Raw genomic sequence first — 24,995 nt, 5'->3', positions numbered from 1 at the left:
TCAACACAGTAAACAGAGAAACTACAGGAGAAAACATTTGCAAATTATGCTTCTGACAAAGGACTAACATCCAGTATCTCCAAGGAAGTCAAACAACAAGAGAAAAAAAAAATTAAAGGCCGGGCAAAGGACATGAACAGAAATTTCTCAAAAGAAGACATACATGCAGCCACCAAACACATGGAAAGCATTCAATATTGTGACTCCTCAGAGAAATGCAAATTAAAACCACATTGAGGTATCATCTCACACTAGTCAGAATGGTCACTGTTAAAAAGTCAAAAACAGTAGATGTTGGTATGGATGTGGAGAAAAGGTAACACTTATACATTGTTGGAGGGGATGTAAATTTGTTCAACTTTTACGGAAAACAGGATGGCTATTTCTCTAAGAACTAGAAATAGAACTACTGTTTGACCCGTCAGTCCCACTACTGGTTATGTACCAAAAGAAAAAGAAATCATTATATTAAAAAGACATCTCTACTCATGTGTTAATCACAGCACTATTTATAATAGCAAAGTCATGGAACCAATTTAAGTGTCCATCAATAGTTGACTAGATAAAGAATATGTGGTATGTCATGCACCATGAAATACAATGCAGTCATTAAAAAAAAAGAATGGAATCACGTCCTTTGCAATAACATGGTTGGAGCTGGAGGACATTATCCTAAGTAAACTAAGAAACAGCCAAATACCATGTTTTCTCGCTTATAAATGGGAGCTAAACAGTGGGCATACGTGGACATAAAGATGGAAATAATAATAGACACTAGAGACTCCAAAAGTGGGAAGGGTGTGAGGGGAGTGAGAGCTAAAAATTTACCTATCCAGTTCAGTGTTCAGTATTTGGCTAATGGGTACACTAGAAACCAGGTCCCCACCAGTATGCAATATACCCATGTAACAACAAGCACATGTAAACCCTGAAACTAAAATAAAATAAAAAAGCCTTAACTGTTTTCATCGTTTTAAGTGTTATGAATTTCCTGACCATCCTGCATACACAGTCAAATGGAAATACCAAAAACAAAGGTCCATACAGGTTTTTAATGGCATAAAAATAGGAGTTGACTGTATCAATTAATATTCATGCTAAAATGTCTGGACCTAGTTCTTTGGTTTTTCTTAGTTTTGCTTAACATTTAACTTAGGAATCATAAGACGTCAATAGAAGCTCTTTTTCTTGTCTGATTTGTTTTATATTAAAATAATTAATATTTTTAATAGTAAAGGCTATGCCTCAAACCTTAAAGCCCTTTGAAGAAATGGCTTCAGAATGGGACTTCCAAATAGAAATTACTTTATTTTTGAAATCTATAGCAAAGTGTCATTTAAAATTAATAAGTTGGATTTCCAGGTAATAGAGATTTGTGGTGTGTTCCTATTATTAGGGGGAAAAAACCCCACAGCTATTTCTTCCTTAAAATGCTACTATATATTAAATTTAATACCCACTGCAGTGTAAACTAAGAAAATATATGCAAAAATACTATTTTTTCCAATTAAGGTAGTCTTATCTAATTTAGGGCTCTAAAAAACTATAAGATTGTCTCAGCATATCAAGTCTGGGACTGCTTTTTTTGTTGTTGTTTGGTGAAAATTGTTGATTTGCTCTTGCTAAAGGAAGAAATGGTTCTTTCAGTTCAAAAATTGGCAGAATCAAGCTAATCCCTTAAAGTATGCTTGTGCTTTGGCTTGTTGTATGTTTGTGGTGATTACCCTTGATTAACAACAGCAAAAATTCTACCTTCCCAATCATCTGTTAGACTTAAGTCTGCCTCCTTTCCTCTGGCATTTGTCAGTTAAGTTAGAATTATATAAATGGGAGAAAGAGAATATAATGCTTCTATGATAGAATTTTTTGGAACACCAGGCAAAGAAAAGTACTGAAAGATTGGTAATTCCTGATCCCCACTTTCATATTTTTGTGGTCTCCTATACTAATTTATGCTGTCTGTCTAAGCAGTGTGACCTTATATTCCTGAGCCCTATGGGATACAGGCTGTTTATTATACAAAGGTTGGAGGGAGGAGTGTGGTATAAGGATACAGTGGTAACTTAGTGCATTTTCTTTATCTACAGCAAATGGTTGGATGAGAAATGCATCTGAATCTTACCTTGTTGCCCCTGCCTCAGATTAGCTCCCTCCTATTTCTCTCTGTTCCCCTCCAATTTGAATTTCAGATTATCTGGAAGAGTCTCATACATTCTATAATATGAATTACTTAATCAGATAATCAGGTCAATACCTAGCCGAGGAGTTGTTAACCAATGGTATAATAAATGGAAATTTTGACTTGGAGGAAATGTGTATTTAAGAGAAGACCTGGGTTTGATGAAGTTCAGCTAGAGAATAGGAAAAAATGAAGTGAGAAGGCTGGGGGAGATCAGAAAGGGTGTTGGGAAGCCATCAAACGTAAAATGGTAGGCCTTGCTGTAAGCTTCTAATGGTGATAAGGTAGAAACTTAGAAATCGGGGCTAGTGTTTCTAGGCTGATGCGACATTTCTAGTTCGTCCTGGTAGCTTCTCAGCTAATCTTTCTCTCTTCCCTACTGGGAGGAAGAGATTTGTGCTTATGCTCACCTGTGTGGTGCTATGTGTAGTATTCATAGGATTTTCCTATTCTTTGGGCTTTTAGAAGACATCTGAGTTGGTTACTCACATTTTTTTTTCCTGTAGTGGTGAAAAAATCCCCATATTAAACCAGTAGTTAGAAATTTTGGAGGACTTCCCAGGTTGTAACAATAACCAGTTTAGTGACTCTGCACTGTCTGCCTGGATCTCTTTTGGTATTTCACCTGTAAAATGAAAAGCAAATGAATTATCTCTTAAAGACTCTCAGTGAATGATCTTAGATACATTGTTATATACACTTTATGTACTAAAGTTTGGGTTAGGGATTTGTTACGGACTGAATTGTAAGCACACCACCTCCCCCACCCCCGCCAACCTCTACATTCCTATGTCCAAGCCCCAACCCCTAATGTGACTGTATTTGATAGGGCCTATAATAAATTAATTAAGGTTAAATGAAGTCATGAAAATGGGGCCCTGATCCAATAGGATTAGTGTATTTCTAAGAGGCACTTGGAGAGCTCTTGCTCGCCCTCTCCCTTCACAAACTCAGAGTCAAGGCTATGTGAGTACGAAGTAGCCGTATAGCAGCCTTAAAGCCTAGTAAAGGAAGAGAGCCTTTATCCGTAACTGAACTCTGCCAGTACCTTAATCTTGGGTTTTCTAGCCTCCATAACAGTGAGGAAATAAATTTCTGTGGTTTATGCCACCTAGTCTATAGTATTTTATTATGGCAACCCTATTACATGATTTAACCATAGTAGGTATGTTTTTATGAATTGAATCTGTAGTTTATATGATTTAGAAATGATATGTAAAGCTTCTTTTTGTTGAAATAGGAAGTGAAACGTTTTTACCTAGTGGTGAAAAGAAGACACCATCATTTCTGTATTTCTCTAAGCTGCTAGATCCTGGGGAATTACTGTATTTTTAGCTGGATGTTATGAGGAATATAGTTGTATTTTAGCTAAATTGCTGAGAAACCTGAATACAATTGAGAAACAATCATTATCTATGGCAGAAGAACAGAACAAGTTACAGGGCTTCTCTCTTTTCCTATACCCCCCTTCCAATATAAATAACCTTGCTGAGCATCCCCTTCTATTAATTGCATTGGTAGTGATTGATGTTATTTTGTTAATGTTGCGTCCTTTAAATCTCATTCTAAAGAAGAGCAAATTGGCAGAGTGGAGGCTTGCAGTAGACTAAGACTTTTTTGTAACCTCTATTTTGCCTAGATATGATAGGAGAGATAAAGTTTAAGGTAAAATATTATTAAGTAAATAACACCTTTTTCATTGTATCACCTAATTGTATTCTGCTCCTGCAAACGTATTTCTAAATTGTTCTGTCTCACATCAATAGATGGGGAGCGTTCTGTTCAGATTTACATTGCTTTTCGTACTTCTGCTGATTGTATGCAACTATATTTCCTTTAGAGCTACTGTGGACCTGACAGTATTGGCTGTTAGTTGGCAGGGAGGATTCACCTAGAATAAATGGTTACTTCCTGTTTCTGTCTACAGACATGAAAAAATGAAGTGCTTTTCTCCAAAGGTTTCTCAGAACTTAGTGGTACAAAATATTTGAAAGTAGAACAATTACTTAAAAAGATTTGTCTGGTTACCTTCAGATAAATATTTTCATTAATTTTTCATCTCATTTTGAGCCCTTTTCTAGTTTGTAGTATTTTTTCAGTGTACGTAGGTGGCCTCAAACCATATGGCAAAAGCATTTCCCCAAAATAGTAAATCTTTGTCTTACTATGAACTGTTTTCTGTATTTTCTTCTCATTGAGCAGCTCCTCTCAACAAGCCCAAAACCCTTTTGTCTGCTTTGATCTGCGTCCGATTATGCTGATGTCTTAGGTCTTTTTGGGAACTCATACATGTTTTCATAGCACTTTTACGAATGAAATTGCCTATTCCTTCGCTCTGTGTTACATGAAGAAAAAAAATGTGTTCCTATTTTTAGATAATATATATTGAATGTTCCCATAGTCATTGCCCTGTACAAAGTGGTTATCACACATGAGATGCAATCTATTGTGCTCAGTGATGTTTATTATGTTTCTGTCTACTTCAAAGTGCTTAACTTCTCGGGTTCTTTTCCCCATTCAATGTTGCTTTTAGGTATTTTATTTGTTTCTAATTCCGTACACGTGTACTTTATAAAAGATTTTAGATGAGCATTTGTAAATGAGAAATTAGAGTCCCAAATTTTTAATGAATCATTTTATTCTGTCTACTAAAAGTCTGATTTCTTCCATCTTCAGGCATCTGTTCTAAACACAGTAAGGTTGTCGAGTAGCACTCACTCCCATCTTTGACACAGATACTTCCCTGCAATCCCAACTCCCAAAGCGGATGTTGCCTGGGGCAGGTAAGGATAGGGAGAGTATAGATTATTTTGTATCTGCTCTACATCTTAGGAGGGCTCTTGAGAACACATATTCCACAGTGCTTCAAATTCAAAGAAGTGTTAAATCTGAAAGAGCCCATAGCAAGTTATCAAGACTGTCAGACTACTTCCTATTTCCTCAATGTGCTGTGTACTTTTACATGTCCATGCCCTTGCTTGTTTTGGAGCATCTTTGCTCCTCAGCCTGCCTTGCAATATGCAAGTTGTCCTGCAGCACCCTAAGCTCTGAATTAAACATTCCTTCATCAGTGATAGTATGGCATTATAAGAAACTATTAATAAATAATTTCTCCCACCATATGTTTGAGTGCCCTGCAACATATTTCATAGTATAGTGTTTAGTTTGTGTTGTTTTTCTATTTATACTTTAAGTTTTGAATGTTTACTTGAGCAGATAGGGTTATATTATAGTAAGAATGGTGTATGTATGTATTTCCTGGGATAAATAAGAAAGTAGAAGGTAAAATACTTTTAAATGACTTTCATTTCTAGCATTTTTGATAGGAAATGAATTCACTCACACTTTTAGGTTTCTTATGGAAGTCATTGAGGAAGAGAATATACAATGTAATTCTATGTTATTGAGAAACCATCACGGTATTTTAAAAACATGCTATTATCTATATTACAGTGAGACTCACTTCATTCTGAAGCTGCCAAAAGACCTGTCTTACATAGAAATACTTTGTAGAGACATTGTTACGGGAGAGGATTGATATATTTCTATATTTCTGATTTCTTAATTTATGATCATATCCTGCTTCTATAATCAAAAAATAAAGTTGTTGTTTTTTTTTTTTTTAAAAGAAGAGACAGGCCATGGGTGGTGGCTCACACCTGTAATCCCAGCATCTTTGAGGCCCAGGAGGGCGGATCACAAGATCAGGAGTTCGAGATCAGTCTGACCAACATGGTGAAACCTCGTCTCTACTAAAAATACTAAAATTAGCTGGGCATGGTGGCACGTGCCTGTGAGCCTAGCTACTCAGGAGGCTGAGGCAGGAGAATCGCTTGAACCCAGGAGGCGGCAGTTACAGTGAGCCAAGATCATGCTACTGCACTCCAGCCTGGGCAACAGAGTGAGACTCCGACTCAAAAAAAAAAAAAGTTGCTGATGTTGACAATACCATGTTGGAAACTGAAAAATGAAGAGGTGAATTTCAACCTTAAAGATAAGGTTTTAATTTTAAGATACTGGTATTTATATGAGTAATGAAAGAATTTGTGAGAAAGTAATTCCATCTAATTCTTGTCTTCCTGATCAAGAACAGTTACAGAAAAATTTCCAAATGGAGCATTAGAACCAAATTATAAGAGGTTTAGTACATATGATATAGGAAGCAGAAAACCTGGCTTTTACCTTTTGTTTGATATTTTAGTATCGTTAGTGTAGGCCATCCTTCAGTTGAATGCTAATGTTGACAGTAACTTGACTTTAGTCATCTTTTTGAATGCCACTGGACATTTGGATCTTGGAAGATGGTAACTCTTAGTACTTCACCCTGGTTTGTATATATTATTTATTTGGGAATCTATCTGCCATTGTGGTTTTCAGAGCTCAGCATAATTTAAATGTTTTAGGTGGGTGATTTGAAGTACTTGAATGGGATATCTTTTCATCCATCTGCTGATGAGTCACTAAAGAGTATTTTAAAGAAAGAATGTTCTTCAACTCACCAGTATATTAGAGGAAAAATGACATATGGTATATCCCCTTAAAATTTAAATTTTTAGAAAACAGAAATGTATAATTCCAGTATTACTGTGAATACTCATATTACCATAGACCATCCCCAATTGTCAGATATTTATCTTTTTACAAAATGTCCTAAAATGGGTAAATTATTTCATAAAAACTGGCATACAGAGTTGCTCTAATTAGAACATAATTGTATTTAGACTTAACCATTACTTAAAGCTGTCAATACTTTGCAGCAGAATCCAAACATCTACTGTATTAAACTTCATCTAAATCCTCATTATTCTTGCTGATATTTTATTATAATTGACACTTTGTTCTTTCATACTTGAGAGATTGTATTTGCAGGTAATACTTTTATATAAAAATTAAAATAATTTTCCTGTTTCACGGTATTTTTTTTTTTTAATGTCTGCAGTTGCCCTTCATCTCTCTGAACCCTACTGATTTTTCTAGGTCAAGCTAAAGAATGTCAAGCTTGATGAAGTTTTCTTCTATTTCAGTAGCTTAAATTATGGCACTTGGACATGGTTTATAGTACCTATTTCCTTTTTCCTTGTATTAGTTAGCTGTGTATTCATTATGCCTGCCTCTTATACTGACCCATAAAGAGCATTGACTATGTTTTAGGCATCCTTCTAGCACCTTTCACAGTACATAGCCCCTGTATTTTCAGGAAGGACTTATGAAAATCATTGTTTTTCCCCCTGCTTTTCCAAATCTGACTTACAAATAAGTCAGTAACTTGAGGTTTCAATTTGGAATTGCTCAGTTAGCCATGATGGTTAAGGCTCTATAGTTAAGATTGCCCATGTTTGAGTGCCTACTTCATTATGTATCAACTGTGAGACTCCCTCATCTGTAAATAGAATGTTAGTATCAGCCTCCTAGAGTTGTTGATGAAGATTAACATAATTAGTTTGTTTAAAACACTTGTTGAGATGCCTAACATATAGGATACACTCAATATAATGTAGTATAATATAATTTTTGCTAAATGTAGTCCTATTGGGGTAGCCTCTGAGCCCCTTGAAGGCCTGTCTTTTGGTTTTTATATCTCAGGCACCTAACCTAGCAGACAGTCAACACTCAATAAATACTTGCTTGAATTGAATTAATTGATTTACCCTATTTTTATCTTCCATTACAGCCCACTGTTTGTAACATGGAAGATTGGTCGAGACAAAAGATTACGTGGATGCATAGGTACTTTTTCTGCCATGAATTTGCATTCAGGACTCAGGGAGTACACACTTACCAGGTGAAAACCAATTTTTGTTACCTCTGCTTTTACATTTTAAAAGAACAAAAACTTACGAAACTTGAATCTGATACTTTAACACCTTTTCCTTTACTGAGTTGTCAGTGTTCTTGATTCCTTTCATGTCAGCTTTTTCCTTGTCTTTGCCCATTTACTTCCTCTCTGGTAAAATGTTATTGATATATATTATCATAATATAAAATACTGTGATTAATGTATTCTGCCATCAATGTTTTGAAGTGTTTTTTTCTTCTAATGGCCAACTTACTTTGTATAACTTGAAAACCAATGACTAAATGTCCATGGGTTACCAAAATATGTGATTTCTATAATAAGAGTCATTATTTCTTCCCTATTATGTTTTTTTAATAGTTGTTGTCTCTTTCATCTTACAAATTTTGTTACATTTTTAAGTACTTTTGAAATTGAAAGGAGAGCCTAGGAAGAAAATGATGCCACAGCCTAGCAGTATAATCATTCACATTCATATGTCACCTAGAATTAATTGTAGCTTGCTTATTTTCTTTTATCTAACACAAGGACAAAATAATAACTCATTACAGTTGTTTAAACCTTTGTTCTTAATTTCTGAATTCACAAAAAGCTATCTAGCACACGATGTGATTTTTTTTTTGGTTCAAGTTTAGATTTCAAGAAAATTGTAACCTAAAATTTTTTCAAAGAAGAAAATTCCTTAAATAATAAGCTATTAGCAAAGGAATTTCCTGTTTTTGTTCACATTTTAGGGTGATTATCTGATACAGTTTCTATAGTTGTAATATGCACAGTGTCTGTCCAACAAGAAATTGCTCCCTGCTGACTATTGGTACTTGGGGCAAGTTGCTCAACCTCCATATGTAAAATAGTAATTACAGTATTTTGTTCTATATATTTAATAGAGGTGTTAGGAGAATGAAGTAATAATCACTATTTTACTTCAGTATTAATGTGGAACATTCATTATTTTACTGTAGAACTGCATAAATGCAGGGTCATAGCACCAGTTAATAAAATGTTGTAACTGAGTTTAGTATTCCCATATTTGAAGGTATGCAGTAGCTCAGAGCTGCAGGGTTTGCTCCACTTACAGTGAAGCCCAGAAAGAAAAGCAAAGGCTTGGAGGATCATATTCATTTTTCAGCTTTCCATAGGTATCAGAACTGGGTGTTTGGGCTTGATTAAATAACATACAGGCTGTAAGTGTTGAAACACGTATTCTGGAAATAAATACAACTTGTTAAAGATAATATAAGTACTAGTCTAGGCATGTTAGTTTTTTTTTTCTAACATAAAATACAATGGGCTCATTTTTGGGACTTCAGCAAATTCTGCCAGTGGTTACCTCTTTAGGGCAGGTACATGTTAAATTGCACATTTAATACTAATCGATGGCAATTTATTGTACATTTCCCAACATAAGTTGTTATGAGGAACAAAAATAGTTCCTTTGCACTACCTGAAGAAAATAATTCTGTGACCAAATAAGTTTGGGAAACACTGGTTAAGAAATGTCAACATCTCTGCTCACTATAGGACTTCTCATAACCTTTTATGTGAATAGTGTTACGTATATCTAAAAGAGAGAAATAGAATGTAGCATATTTCAGGTTTATTTGACTACAGGACCCTATTATCCTCCCACCCCAAAGTCTGAGTGTTCAAAGGAACATGTTTTTGGAAACACAAGTCTGTTTTCAAAACAGAATATTACTTTATATTTGGGTAGTAAGAGTTGGTAGTATAGAAACCCTTTGTGCTTTTTAGTGAAATTGTATCAGAAATCCCATTATCAAACATTATATACCTTAGAAATCTTGCATAGTAGTAATTGTGGTAACAACTGGGTTTTATTTAAAGAAAAATATTCTTTTGCCTATGCTGTTGGCAAGGGGTGAAAACATCCAACTTTTCTGGACTTATCCATTTATATCCTAGGGTAATGACCAAAAGAATTACAGTATAATTTTCTGACAGTAGTGTGATTCTGAATGAATTGTTTAAATAGTTGAACTTGGAAATTTGCCTACATTTGTATACCTTGTTACCGTCAGTACAATCTATAGCTCCTTCTGTTTACTTTTCAACTTTTTTCTCATGTTTCTATACAATTTCCTCAAATTGTATATAGCACATTAAAGAGGGCGGTATGTGTGTGTATGTGTGTGTGTATTTACACAAATGCACATACCTGGTTTTACTTCTCATTTTTGTTTGAGTTAATTTCTTTTGTTTAACGAGATATTAACAATCACACTATTTGGAAAAGATGAACAAAAGAAAATGAGTCTTACAAAATACAATTAATCTTTTTTCCTGGATTCATTTTAGCATCAAAAATTGTAAGGAGTCATTTTTTAAAAGTTGGAATATAATCTTTTTCTGTCCAGTAATGTGTTTATCATTTTTATATGTTATTATGATTATTTTTGTTAACAACTAACATTTATTAAGGATTTACTACATCAGACATTGTTGAGGAGTGTTACATGCATAATCTTTGTAACAACTCTCAAGTACTAATATCTACATTTTCAAAGTGAAGAAACTGAGAATTAGATATTTTCAATAATTTGCCCACTCACACATCTATTACATGATAGATCTAGGATTCATACCCAGAGCATGTGTCTACAAAGTCCATCCCCTAACCAGTACATTTAGGATGAGACAAAATTTTCTGATAATTTATGTTTTGCAGCTTTGTCATGAAAATAATGAACTTGAAAACAAGTTACTCTAAATTTTATAAATCATAGATTAGTAATCCTTCAAAAATTCTAGTTAGGAGTTAAGACTGAAATTTTGGAACATTATTTAAAATTCCAGAAAATCCATAGATAGTATAATGGAAAGTATTTAACTCAGAGTTGTGTAGACCACAAAGAAGAAAATTGACTTGAATTAATATTGTATTAAAGGATAAAGCTTATTGCAAAAAAATACTACTGTAGATAGGAAATTGTATTCTTTGGCTACATGGACTGAACTTTAAGAATATAATTTTTTTTGAACATAAAAATTGGTGATTCTTAGAATCTGGTCATCCCACCTTAAAACCCATAACTCACAAAATGAATAAATAGAGTTAAATGAACTTAGGGGATAGGGGCATAAAGGAGGGAGAAAGCAAAACAAAAAATAAACAGTGACAATAAAGACATTCTAGGTATAGGCATCTTTTTAAAAATTAGGATATCTGATTCATCTGTGATTAGATAGACTATTGTTTAATTTTCAGAATGTTCCTCAATTACATCTTTTCTTTTTTTTTATTGTGGAGAAATATATGTAACGTAAGATTTACCATTTTAACCATGTTTAAATGTATAATTCTGTGGCCTTAAGCACATTCACATTGTTGTACAGTCATCACCACCATCCCTCTCCAGAACTTTTTTCATCTTCCCCAACTGAAACTCTGTATCCATTAAAGACTAATTCCACATTCTTCCTCCTCCAGGCCCTGACAAACACCATTCTATTTTGTGCTGCTGTGAATTTGACTACTCTAGGTACCTCCTATCAGTGGAATCATATGATAGTTGTCGTTTTGTGACTGGCTTATTTCACTTAGCACAGTGTCTTCAAGGTTCATCCATGTGGTAGCATGTGTAAATTTACCTTCTTTTTAAAGCTGAATATTCCATTGTATGTATACACCACATTTTGTTTATCCTTTCAACCATTGATGGACGTTTGGGTGGGTGGCTTCTACCTTTTGGCTGTTGTGAATAATGCTGCAATGAACATGGATATACAAAATATCCGTTTGAGTACCCTTTTTCCTTTTAAAAGTTAACCAGTTTATAGGAGACAATGATCTAGCTTGAGTGTAGTCCCTTAAATCTAAAATCTTTCTTAAATATATGACCAGGTATTTTAAAAAATGAAATGCCTATCCTGAATTAGGTTTTTATTTGTAAATAAAATTATAAACTTTTAATTCTAATAAAATTTAATTTTAATTTTAATAAAATTATTAAGACTTTAAAAATTAAAGTACTTGTCATAGTCAAGTTGCATGTTCAAATATGATCAGGTTTTTTTTTTAATGAAATACCTATTCTGAATTGAGTATTTATATATATATATATAAACAGTCTTTTTAATGTAAAGTACTTGTCATAGTCAAGTTGTATGTTGTCCTAATTGAAATTTTGATTTTAGATTGAAATAAAATCTTATGAATAGGCTACAGATTTCTTCTCAATTGTAAAAATACTTACTTTCTGTGTAGGTAATAAAAACTTTGTGAGAAGTACATGGAACTATTATAAATAAGACTATTCTTTCCCTGACCTTGAAGGATCTGGGTAAAAGCAGGAAAGATTATAGAAAATACGAAGCAGGATAGGCAGTTCAGAATTATTGATAAAAGTCTGTCCTTAGAATTTGGTGATAAAGTCCACAAATTACCCTATTTATCATTGCTCAAGACTTCAAAGAAAAACTATTCTTTGTCTGAGCTGAAGGAGATAATTTCCAGTATTGTGTTTATGGCTTTTACATATTAGAAAGCAGAGGCAGATTTATTTCCCCAATTTTAGGACTCAGGATACATACTTTTATAGAGAAGAGAATTACAACTAATATAGATGAATATAAACATCTCTGTCAAAAAAGATTGCTTAAAATTTTGGCTATTAAATTTTCCAGCAAGATGCAGATCTATTTCGTCATGTAAATTCAAGTTGGCAGTAATTTTTCTGGAACATGTAAGTAATTAATAGATGTATTCTTATTCAGTAAAACAGGAATGTGGTTTGTCATCACGCTTAAAAAACTTCCTTTTTTTCTCCTTTACTTTGTTGTACTTAGACCTCTTGGCAATGAAATAATTATGCAGGTGCTGACAGTTCTAGAGCTTGATTCTGAACTATGCCACTTTTGTTGGATAGTTAATTCTGAGAAATTAGTAATGAAAATTTAGGCCTTTCTAGGGAACAGTGTGACCATATAAAAGGCAATGTGCTGTGTTTTGTTTGGAGTTTTATTTTGTTTTGTGTGGGTTAGTGGGGTTGTGTGTCAGGGGAGTTTGGAGGGGGGATTAATTGTTTTCATGGTACAAATGTTCACTTTCCATCAGATTTTTTGAGATATTGAAAATAGCTAACAAACCTACTTTATTATTTTCAAAGGTCCTAGCTAGATTGGGTACTTCTGGGTGACTTAATTCATTGTAAATTGAATTTGCTTTTATATTTTATGTTGTAATCTGGCATTTTTCTAAAGCAGTAAGAGTTTAAAACCATTATAAGCAGCATAATATTTTCCCTTGTCATGGTAGACCATCTTATGATTATTTTTATTCTTGATTATTTGGGTAACCACTCTAGGCTCATTGTGAATAATTAGATTAAACAAGTTCCTCCTCCCTCTCATTTAATATTAGTCTTTATGGCGGCATCTCCCAGATTGATTTTTCTTATGAAAAGAAAAGCTGTATAGAACACCTCTCACTGTACATTATTGTTATGGAAGCTCATTCTGGAGATGTTAAGGCCAAATTATTTTTGGCAAGTGTTTGTGGCACCGGACTCCTGGCCAAAGTATGCATTTTGGAGAAATAAATTAGATGTATCACAAACAATGCAAAATTAATTAGTTTAATTTACAACCTACATTTGTTGCCTTTTTATAAAAGAGATGATGGCCTGAGTCCTAAAACTTATACCTAATTTAATAGTTTCAGTGTGTTAATTACAAAATGAGAAAGATTTGTCAGATTTTATAGGTACTTAATTTAAGGTATGATTTGGAACCTAGGTGGTTGTTTGCTCTTTACTCAAAATTATCCATAGGAAAGCATGGTGAAATATCTGCAGAAATCTAGAATCCTCATTTTAGCCATGAGGTTAATGCACTCCTTCATTATCCCAAGGTTGTGCTAATGTACAGAGATGTGGCCACAAAATGCCCAGCAGAATGTGGAAACTAAACAGCAGGAACCATTTGCAGAATGGGTAATGGCTCCTGAATTGTAGAGAATTGTCTGAATTCATATAGCACCTGCTGCCACAGAAATTAAGTGTAGTGAGTACATCAGATTCTAATTCCTTATCGCATCTTTCAGATCTTCAGAGTTGCCAGCTGGAATCCCCCTACTGCTTTGATTAAGAGCCATAGGCAAAATGCCTGGGGCAGAAAAGGCCATCTGTGAAAAGGTGGTGTTGGGGGAAGCTGAAAATGGGCTCTTTCTGCGCCAGGGATCTTGGTTCTTAAGTTTGATAGGGAGAAAGTGAACCTACAAGAAATTCACCCTGTTCTTAATCTGTCTATAAACTTTACTTCTCTGGTCCTTTGAGGCTGTTTCCCCTTTTAGTCATGTTTAAACAGTTCATACTGCAAATCTGGTCTTAATTTTGCCTTAGGAGTTTATGATATATTAGGAGACATAAGAAGTTATCCAAATAATTGTAATCCTAGGTAGAAAGCAGTTTTTCCCAAGAAGCAGAGGAGGTGATACTAGATGATTACTACTCTGTATCTGTTATAAAAGCTGAAATGTATTTAAAGGAAATTATTTTGTTTGGTTCATCCCTAGTTCGCTTTACATAAAAGCAAAACAGTATATACCACTTTTTGGCTTGTTTTTATCCTACATGGGCCAAAAAGGTCAAAATTACAAGGTTGTGTATAAATCATTATTATCAAAGTAACCATATATAAGGTGTTGGGTACTTATATTTTAAGAAATTTGTAGTACATATTTTAAAGGGGAAAATGATCTTGTCATAAAAGAAAAAGCCTTTGAAATAGAGGCCTCTTGAAAGAGTGCGTGCACATGTACACACAGAGTTTTTACCAAACATTAGCTAGAACCTAGTTGGATTATAGCTCCGAGGCTTGGCAAATAGTTTGGATTCCACTTTCCTCTTGTCCTGTTAAAGTGAATTCATATTTCGTTTCAGTACAGTAAACTGGTATCTGTCTCCTTTCCTGAGAGTCATTGTCTGTGATAGTCTTCATTTTTTCAGGTAAAGCTAAATTAGAACACAAATATTGTATGAAATTATTACATTAGATGTGGCCTAAAGTCATACTATAGACATTAAAAATATATTTCTTTTGTCTGAATATTTACATAATAAATACTCGGCTTACTTATAAGTATCTAAAGTTTTTGAGCCATTAGGACCTGAATGAATAGGACAGATTTGTATCTTAGTGTTCTGGAAGAATAAGATGATTATGCTTTGATATAACTCAAAGTGATTATTCCTGTCTAGAGTATCATGCAAATTGTATGATTTACCACTTTTAAGGGGACAATGTTAGGAATTTGAGTACTTTAAAATAATTGAAAGTTGAGATTTTGGTATAGCAATCAAATATTAAAATTTTAGTTACGATTTTATGAGAATGAGAAATACTTTTTGAAAGAATCCCATACAAGACAAAATAAATGAAGCCCTTCTCTGTGATCTTTGCCTTTCTCTGACTTTAAACTGTCTTAAATATGGCTATCCAAGGTAGCAGTCCTTGGAAAAAACTCACTTTTTATCATTGATAATAATTTGTTGATCTTTAAATGCTAAATACTTATTGCATCATAAGTCCTTTATCTTTCATCAGAAATATATTTTTCTTAGAAACAACTCTCATTTTTCCTACATTCTCTCTCAATTTTTAAATAAAGAACAAACTTTCAACATAAAAATCATGTCCTAAAGAACTGCATGATCTACTTCTTGTTAACCAAAGAAATAAAATATATCTATATAAGAAAATAGACATGGGCCGGGCACGGTGGCTCAAGCCTGTAATCCCAGCACTTTGGGAGGCCGAGGCGGGTGGATCACGAGGTCAAGAGATCGAGACCATCCTGGTCAACGTGGTGAAACCCCGTCTCTACTAAAAATACAAAAAATTAGCTGGGCATGGTGGCGCATGCCTGTAATCCCAGCTACTCAGGAGGCTGAGGCAGGAGAATTGCCTGAACCCAGGAGGCGGAGGTTGCGGTGAGCCGAGATCGCAACATTGCACTCCAATCTGGGTAACAAGAGCGAAACTCTGCCTCAAAAAAAAAAGAAAATAGACATGGACAACTTGTAACATTTAAAAAAATTTTCTATTGGACAATTATATCATAGATGCTAGGAATTTCTGAAGATCGAAAACAATGTAGTCGTGTACCATATAATGACATTTTGGTCAACAGTGGACTGAATATACAACAGTGGTCCCATAGGATTATAATACTGTAATTTTACTCTACCATTTCTATGTTTAGATGCCCACTTACCATTGTGTTACAGTTGCCTATAGTATGCAGTATAGTAACATGCTGTACAGCTTTGTAGCCTAGGAGAAATAGGCTGTATCATCTAGCCTAGGTGCGTAGTAGACTATACCGTCTAGGTTTGTGTAAGTATACTCTATGATGTTTGCACAATAATGAAATCATTTAATGACATACTTCTCAGAATGCATCCCCACTGTTAAGCAATACATGACTGTATTGAATACGTTGAGAATGAAACTCTAATGATTGTTAATACCAAATGTGCAGTGCACTTTTCAGTATATTTAAAATCTAAAAGTGAAAATAATACATTTGGATTCATAAAGTACAGATTTATACTTGGTCTCATGTTCAGAAAACTCATTTTTATTAACTTTACTTCAGCTCAAAAAATTATCCTGTAAATATACATACTGAAACTATAGACTTATTCAAATTAGATTAACATGTTATTGTCTCCATTTTTAACACTGTTTTTTTCTTTATTTCTACATCGAAATACTAACTTTTGTATCCTTTCTAGTAGTGAAAGAGAAAGTTAGAAAAGGTCATAAAATACATTCTTCAGAAGCTTTAATTAAAGGGATTGCCCAGAACTCAACTTCTTGTTGCTATACCCAACTACCTTCAGGGCTACTTTATATGTTCTACAAAGTTGATTTAAAAGGTTCCAACTGTAACCACTTCATTGAAGATGGCAGGAAACAGAATCTCTTTCAAGTTCTGCAGGCTGCTTTTAACCCAAACCATTCTTCTAAGATGACCTTTAGTTGCCTCCTAGCTAGGTCCGGAGAGAAGTATTCTAAGCCTTTGAAATGAGTAGAGCTGGGTTGCATATGAAGAACAGTAAACAAATGTACACTGCTATTTAGACTTGTACTGCTAATGAGATCATGGGTTCAATCCCTATTTGGACCAGTTCTCTTTGTTTTGTTCCACATCAAGGACTGTAACCTACATCCCAGTCATTGATTACAGTGGGGCTCAGACAGAATATGTGGGTGAATCAGTACCAAACCCAAGTTTTAGCATCATTTCAGCATATGAAATGTGCTACATTAAGAATAACCAAAGCAATGTGATCTTAAAATTAGATATGTACAAACCCTTTGAAAGTAGCAAGAAAAACATGCCCTTTCCTTAAAACTGACAAATCTTGAATAGGAAGAAAAGAGTTAAGACAATAAAACACTGGCCCTGGAATCTGGAATGTTGCTTTAACTCCAGGCCAGCGGTGACAAAAGTTATGGTAATGACCTCTGAACAGAGAGACACTGCCATTGAGCAGACTTCTGGTATAGAAAACATGGTACATTCGGGAGCTCTGAATATAGTTCTAGGTGTGCTCCTCAATCAGTTCAGGGTAGATAATGCTTAACAACACTGAGATGTTATTGGAGGTATGGATGAGAAAGTTTGTTGTTGCAGTCCTTCTTTTCACCTTATTTTAAAGAATAAATCAAACATTTTTCTGATTGCCTTTTTAAAATTTTTAAATGGAAGGGAAGGATAAGGGCAGAGCATTATTAGATTACTTCTGATACTTCAGTGCTATAAATTCAACATATAAACTGACAACCTAAACATTGTATAACACAGTTCTTTTTTCTTTCCTATTTTGGTATCTGTTCAATGAAAATAAGATACAACCCAAGTTTTTACACAGTCTGACTAGCAGTATTCCACTTCAAGATCTGAGAGTAGCATTTTTTCAAACTTTCATTGTAAAAAACACCACCACCAAACAAAAACTATCACACAGGCTGGATGAGAAATTTTGTAGATCTTTTTGGTGCTGAACTATGACATGAGTCATATAGATTATAAAATAAAGATAGTTGAAAGTATTGTACAGAACTAAATTTTTAAACTTTATTTGCTGTTAAATTCTGTGAAATTTCAGTTACTTAAACATGCAAAAATATAAAATGTAATGTTTCAGATTGCAAGGTAATATACCATGTAGTGTTTGTAAGATACTCTTGTCTAATATTAACTAGTAGTATTTTGATTTGTACTGTCAGAATTTGTTAAAATCACTTCATTTTAACATGCACTGATGTAGATTAACATTAGTTCTGATTTAAAGAATGGTGAAAAAATCGTACATGTAATATTTTTGCAAGTGTTGGGGACATCGGTACGTTTTGAAAAGAGTAATTTAACTTTTGGGTGCCAGAAAATGGGTTATCTGAAAATCCATTGCCGGCAATTGGCAGGCCTGGTAATAATGGCATAGAGCATTAATCATACACCTTATTAATGGTGAAGTGAATAATTTTGAAATAAAGTTTTAAGGAAAAAAGAGATTACCCAAAACTTAGCTATTTCATGAATAGTTAATAATAATTATAATAATAATTGCTTTGAATCTAAAAGAAAAAAGAGTATTTTTAGATGTTAATTTCTCTTCACGAGTTCTCTGAAAAATGTCATTGTGACATTAGAGAAAAGGTCTTTGGAGCTGCAGTAGAACTAACAACACAGATTGGACTTCAGCAGGCCTGAAAACGGTATGGTCAAAAAGGGAGATTTCTTTCTGCCTCTAATAAAGTACAGTGACTAGGAATAAGAGTCATCTCAGATAATACTGGATTTCAGCTGAAGCAACTCTTAAATATTTCAGTGGTAAAAGAATGACTATGTTAAATTCATGGATATGTAAATACATGTTATAAAATGTAATTGTTCTTTTTAAAAGTACATTTTTTTTTAAAAAAAAGGCTACATTTTAAAGTTGTCATCTATTGTGTATTGAAGTGTTTCTGTGCCTTACACATCAGCTCACTAAGGTGTGGTAGCTATTGTCTAAGAATATGTACTCTTTCATACTGTTGCAGCTTCCTCTTCATGGGCTTTATTAATTGCCCAGAGCAGCACATCTACCCCATTAGCCAAAATGGCACAAACATACCCATTGGCATGATTGAACTCTCCTCAGTTAGTGTCAATCCTTATATCTGAGATAAGAAGCTTTCCTGCGTCTACCTTTCTCACCTAGAGTAAAAGACAAAGTATTTTAAAAACATATATTTCACTCAGAGTAAAGTTAATGTTCTGCAATGAATGCCACCGTGCTCGGCTTGCCCCTCTCTCCTCATCTCCCACTCCCTCTTCCCACCTCCATTCATTCTCTTGGGCTTAGCCAGGCTGGTTTCCTTGTTTTTATTTGAACACACCAAGCATGGTCCCTCCCTAGGGCCTTTGCACTTGGATTTTCTTTACTTGCAACAGTTTTCTACTAGATAGACATGTAGCTTGGCTTCCTTACTCTCTTCAGGTCTCTATTCAAATAATGCCATTGTCAGTGACACCTATGTAAAATAGCAAGGCCTGCATTTGATATCTGGCTCTCCCTGCCCCTTTACCCTGCTTCATTTTTCTTCATAGCACTTATCACCACCTGGCATACTGTAAATTTACTTGGACATATGTGAGTCTTTCTTAGTGCAAATGTAAATTCCATGAGGGCAGGGACTACTGTAATATTCCCCAAGGCCTACACCAGTGCATGGTTCATAGTAGGCATTCAGGAAATATTAGTTGAATAAATATGTCTTATTTTTATCATCATTTAGAAATAGTGGATTGTAAATTATAATCCTTTGTCTTATTACTTTACCTAGATGTGAAGTTATCTGGTCTTTTTGTGGCTGGTTTCTTACAGTTTTCATTGAGTGCATATTGAATGCATTTTTTTTGTGTGTGTGAGTGGTTTGACATTAAAATTCCCTTTTAAAACTCATTTTATCATGAACACTTTTAAATACTCACAAAAATAGACTATTATAACGATGCAGTCATTTTTATAACAGTGATTTTTTTTCTCTTTTCTTTTTGTGGGGAACAGAGTCTCACTATGTTACCCACGCTGGTCATGAACTCCTGGGCTCAAACAATCCTCTCGTCCCTGCTTCCCTAAGTATTGGGATTATAGGAATGAGCCACCATGCCTGGCTGCTTTTTCATTTTACATATTTTTGTTTGATACTTGTTTTCTAAGTACAGAGGCAGTATGAGGTTGTAGAAAGAGCATGGGCTTTTAAGGTAGCTATATCTGGGTTCTAGTTTTGAATCCAATTCTTAGCTTTGTGACCCAAGGGAAGCTACTGAATTTCTACTGTGTCTTGGTTTTCTCATCTGTAAAATAGGTATAATTCTCAACTGATAAGTTTGTTGTGAGGATTAGGATATATATATATATGAAGTATCTTATACATACTAGGTATGTAGTAAATATTTATATGGTAGTACATGTATAGTAAATATTTATATTTCTACTTCAGGAAGAAATTAAGTAGTAAGAATGGCCAAGAAATGAAATTTTAAATATATTTATAGCAATTTCAATGTTTCTTTTTCTTTTGGACATATGTAGGTAGGCAAGAATTTTCATAATATGACAAGAAACAAGAATCATCAGCAAATAAATCAGTGACCTCATGATTAGTCACCATCACATTTCTGTTTATGTAATTATTTAAAAAATACACACGTATATGTAACTGACCATTGAGCAAAATGCTATGAGTATATTTCTGTTGCTTCTGCCCCACAGATACTCTTGAGTCCACCCTATCCTCTCCAGCCTCACTGCCAGTGTCTTTGTCTGGGTTCTTATTCTGGCTCACTGGTTTCCCTGCTTCCCTTTGAAGCCATTCTACACCAATCACAAGAATCATCTTTGTTGACACAAATTTGTCTCACTCTCCTGCTCGAAAGAGTGCCTGTTATTCCTCATCACCAGAGAGGAAAACCCATTTTTATTAGGAAGCATAGCACTTGAGGACCTAACCTCATGCTTCAGCCATGCACAATTATTCACCACTTCCCAAGTATATTCTTTCATGTCTCTCTGGCTTCAAACATTTTTTTCTTTGCCTCTCCCCATTTCTACCCAGTCAACTCCTACTCATTCTTCAAGACTCAGCTTGCTCATTACTTCCTCTGTGAAATTTCCTTGACACTCCCCAGGAAAATTGGTCAGTCTCTGAGTTCACATGGCACTTAGTTCAGACCTCTATTATAATACTTAACACTTGATTATAATTATTAATTTTATGTTTGTCTCTCCCTTTTGAAATTGTGTTCCACAGTAGTTTACCAAGCAACATCAAAGCAAATTAACAAAAACCGGTCTCATTGCTTTGTAGCAACTTTACTTGATCCTGATAACTTTCCTTTCTGTCTGCATATGTTAGCTTACATTTGTCACCTTTTCTTGCTGCCAGCATACTTGAGCCAGTAAGAGTTGCCAATGCTGATTGATAGTGCAAAGGGAGGTTTAAGGCCACTTGGAGTCAGACTGAACCAGAGGACAAGGATCCTTATACAGAACACTTTAGAAAGCAAATTGACGTGAGGTTGATCTCATTATAAGTAATTGAAGATGCACTATGTGAATTGATTCTTGCCATGGAACCACAGAGCTAGAAGAGATTATTTTTAAGTCATCTAGTCTAACCCCTATCAGATACTTTAATCTCTCTTAAAAATTTCCTGAGTAATTGGCATGTAGCTTCTATCTGAACATCTCTGTAGACTTGGAAGTCACTACCAGGTAAGTAGCCCATTTCATTTTCAAGCACCTCAAAACTCTACTGCCGTAACTCCAGTCACCATGAAGTACCAGAAGTCAAAGATTGCCTGCAGTTAGTACTTTATTCTTGATAGAAAGCTGCATTAACCAGCAGTGGTTAAACTTAACCCTCTGAGTAATATCTGAGTCTTTAGGAGTTTAGGAGTGGTAAGATGCACAGCTTTACAATTGAGTCCCATCCACCCACCCATTACAAATTTTAATTCTTCCCTTATAATTGAAACCTTTGAAACTAATGCTGCCACAACTTCTCTCACAGTCTTCCTTAGACTTCTGGAGTTGGCTGGACCCTAGAGCCCAGAGATTCCAGGATCCTAGCTGGAATCTCTGGGCTCTGGGCTCTAGGGTCCAGCCAACTACAGAAGTTATCTGGTGCTAGTTATTTTAGTGATCCCAACAGTGACACTGAGTTGGAACTAGAATTCGAACACAGGTCTCCTGACATTGCCTTGGACTATCAATACAAATTCCAGAATAAAAAGTACCCATATTATATGTGACTTGATGCTTAAAAAGTGAAAACGTACCCATAAAAGTATCTGAGTTTGTTAATTTTAGTTAAGAAGCATATAATTTCAAGGAACCCTGTAATAATCATTTTGTAATGTAAAGATTTACTCTCGAGTTATCTGCCTTGTGTCAAGTTTAGGCATACATCCATAAAATAAAGAATACCCTTAGAACTATTCGACTTCAACCAAAACTGCAAGAGTAACAGAATATCTGTATGAGAGAAACTCAGAACAAAACCTTAAGTTTATTATCTTAGATTTCACTTTTCTTTAAACATGCCTCTACTTGTTATATGTTCCAATCATACTTGTAACTTGTTTTGTGTGTGTGTGCTGGAACTCTCATAAGGATTTTATGTAAGTTACTTCACCTAATATTTCTAACAACCATGTGAAGTTGAAAATATTTTACTTATATTGCAGTTAGGGAAAACCAGGGCTTAGATGGTTAAGTAATTTGCTGAATGACAGCTAATGCATAACCTCATTCTATCTAACTTCAAAGCCTGTGCTGCCAACCACTGTGTGATTCTGTTCCCTTCCAATAATATCACTCCCCCTTCCCTGGTGAAAGCTTCTTTTGGACATTTGTTTCTCTGACTTAAAATGTATTCATACCCTGATGTCCACTTACAGAAAAAAACAATCACTGAATAACCTTTCTCTTCATTAGGGATCTCAGTTTCTTAACTCAGTTAAATCTCCCTTATATTCCTAGTCCATTAATTCTAGTCTCAACTTCTCTTGGATTCCCTTTCCTTTCAGAATCTTGAGGCAGTGTCTCCCTCAATAAGCCATTTTTCTTCACAGCTATCCTCCCAGTTCAGTTTGGTATTCTGAACTTCCATAGTCCCATCAGAATTTATCACCTTCTCAGGGATACATACCCCCCAAACTTTGATTTCTTTCTAAATTTGATCTTAGCCAAAAGGCCAAGAAGTGATTAATTTCTTTCTGTACAACATTTGCACTTAATATCAGTAAATTTACATGGAATACTAGTTTAGCCCTTAGATTCTAGCCAGACACAACTCTCTGAAATCCACTGCCTACTAGAGAGCTTCAAGGGAAGGATTCACCATAAAAGAACTGTGAATAAAAATCCTGACTCTGCTCTTCTCTTCATTCAACTGGCTGAAAGGGAGACATCATTGAGGAGTTAAGAAGTGAGTCCTTTCCTTAGAAAGTATAATTAAGGAAACAAATTCCAAGTTTCTAAGTAATTAAGACCAAATATATTGCCTTAGTTTTCATTTTTGCAATTTGAAGTTCCTTAGGGGCAGTTTTTGATAGAACATATTATCATAAAACAGTTACATAAATGGAGCACAAATATATCCATGACTGATATCAGGAAGGATTGAAAGTATATAAGAATAATCATGGACTGTGTCCATCTTATCAAACTTAGATTTCTTACAATAGTAAAGTTCAAAAAAATAAAGTCATCGTTTTCTTTTTTTTTTTTTTTGAGACAGGATCTTGCTCTATCAACCAAGATGGAGTGCAGTGGTGCAATCACAGCTCATTGCAGTCTTGACCTCCCGGGTTCAAGCAATTCTCTCACCTTAGCCACCCAGATATCTGGTACTCTAGGTGCGGACCACTATACCCAGCAAAATTTTCATGATTTTTGTAGGGACATTGTTTCGCCATATTGCCCAGGTTGGTCTGAAATTCCTAGGCTCAAGTGATCTTCCCACCTCGGCCTCAAAAAGTGATGTGACTTTAGATGTGAGCCACTGCTGTCAGCGTCAGATTGTACTGTAGCTGGGATTTGAGGATCTGAGTATTTGAATGGCAAAGATTTTTAAAATGTACTTTCTATTGTATTCAAGTATTTTATGATGCATTCTTTTAAAATTTTGTGGCAAACAGTAATGAAAACTTTAGAGTCACAGGCATCATTCAATACCTTATGTTTTACTCCTGATCCATTTAAAAACCTTTCTTTGTCTTAAACAAGTATTACTGGAAACCTGTTATCAGGATAGGTATTTTTAAATTTGACAGTGAAAATACTTTTCAAACTTGTTTTCATATAGTGTCTGTTAAAATAATAAAACTAATAACTAATAGCAGGGTTGGTTGGGACATTGTCCATGTCACACGTGTTTCTTTTTTGGGGGGAAGAGGTGAGACAGGGTTTCACTCCTGTCGCCCAGGCTGGAGTGTGATGGAGCCATCTGGGCTCACTGCAACCTCTGCCTTCAAGGCTCAAATGATTCTCCCACCTCAGCCACCCAAGTAGGTGGGATTACAGGCACAAGCAAACCTGGCTAATTTTTGTATTTTTTGTAGAGACAGGGTTTCACCGTGTTGAACTCCTGGGCTCAAGTGATCCACCCACCTTGGCCTGCCAACATGCTGGGATTACAGGTACAAGCCACCACACCTGGCCAATTTTTGTGTTTTTTGGAGAGTTGGGGTTTCACCATGTTGCCCAAAGTGGTCTCAAACTCCTGGACTCAAGCTATCCACCTGGCTTGGCCTTCCAAAGTGCTGGGATTACAGGAGTGAGCATTCATGCCCAGCCCATGTCACATGTCTCTTAATAGGTTTTAAAAGGATTTTGCCACAATAAGAAGTTTTTATTTCACATATTCAAGTCCCACATACCTGGCATGGCAAAATGACAAATTAATGATGTAGTTGAAGAGAAACCAGCAAAGGGCTAT

At 34.9% G+C, this 24,995-nt stretch overlaps 1 protein-coding gene across 5 annotated transcripts in view; it reads left to right on the top strand.

Annotated features, from left to right (window-relative positions):
• Positions 1–24,995, top strand: part of AMMECR1 (AMMECR nuclear protein 1) — a 241,904-nt gene that overhangs the window by 171,834 nt on the left and 45,075 nt on the right. For 4 of the 5 annotated variants that reach the window (XM_054250909.2, XM_008989761.5, XM_078363540.1 and 1 more), the window contains one exon: positions 7,851–7,961. The exons of the other annotated variant lie outside the window; for it this stretch is intronic. In XM_054250909.2, the coding sequence (XP_054106884.2) occupies positions 7,851–7,961 (111 nt within the window). The remainder of the gene's footprint in view (positions 1–7,850; positions 7,962–24,995) is intronic. 5 annotated transcript variants of the gene reach the window in all.

Source organism: Callithrix jacchus, chromosome X, assembly GCF_049354715.1.
Source record: "Callithrix jacchus isolate 240 chromosome X, calJac240_pri, whole genome shotgun sequence".
In the NCBI taxonomy this organism is placed as follows: domain Eukaryota; kingdom Metazoa; phylum Chordata; class Mammalia; order Primates; family Cebidae; genus Callithrix; species Callithrix jacchus.
The sequence above is the reverse complement of the archived record's forward strand: the minus strand, read 5'-3'. Positions and strand labels throughout refer to the sequence as shown.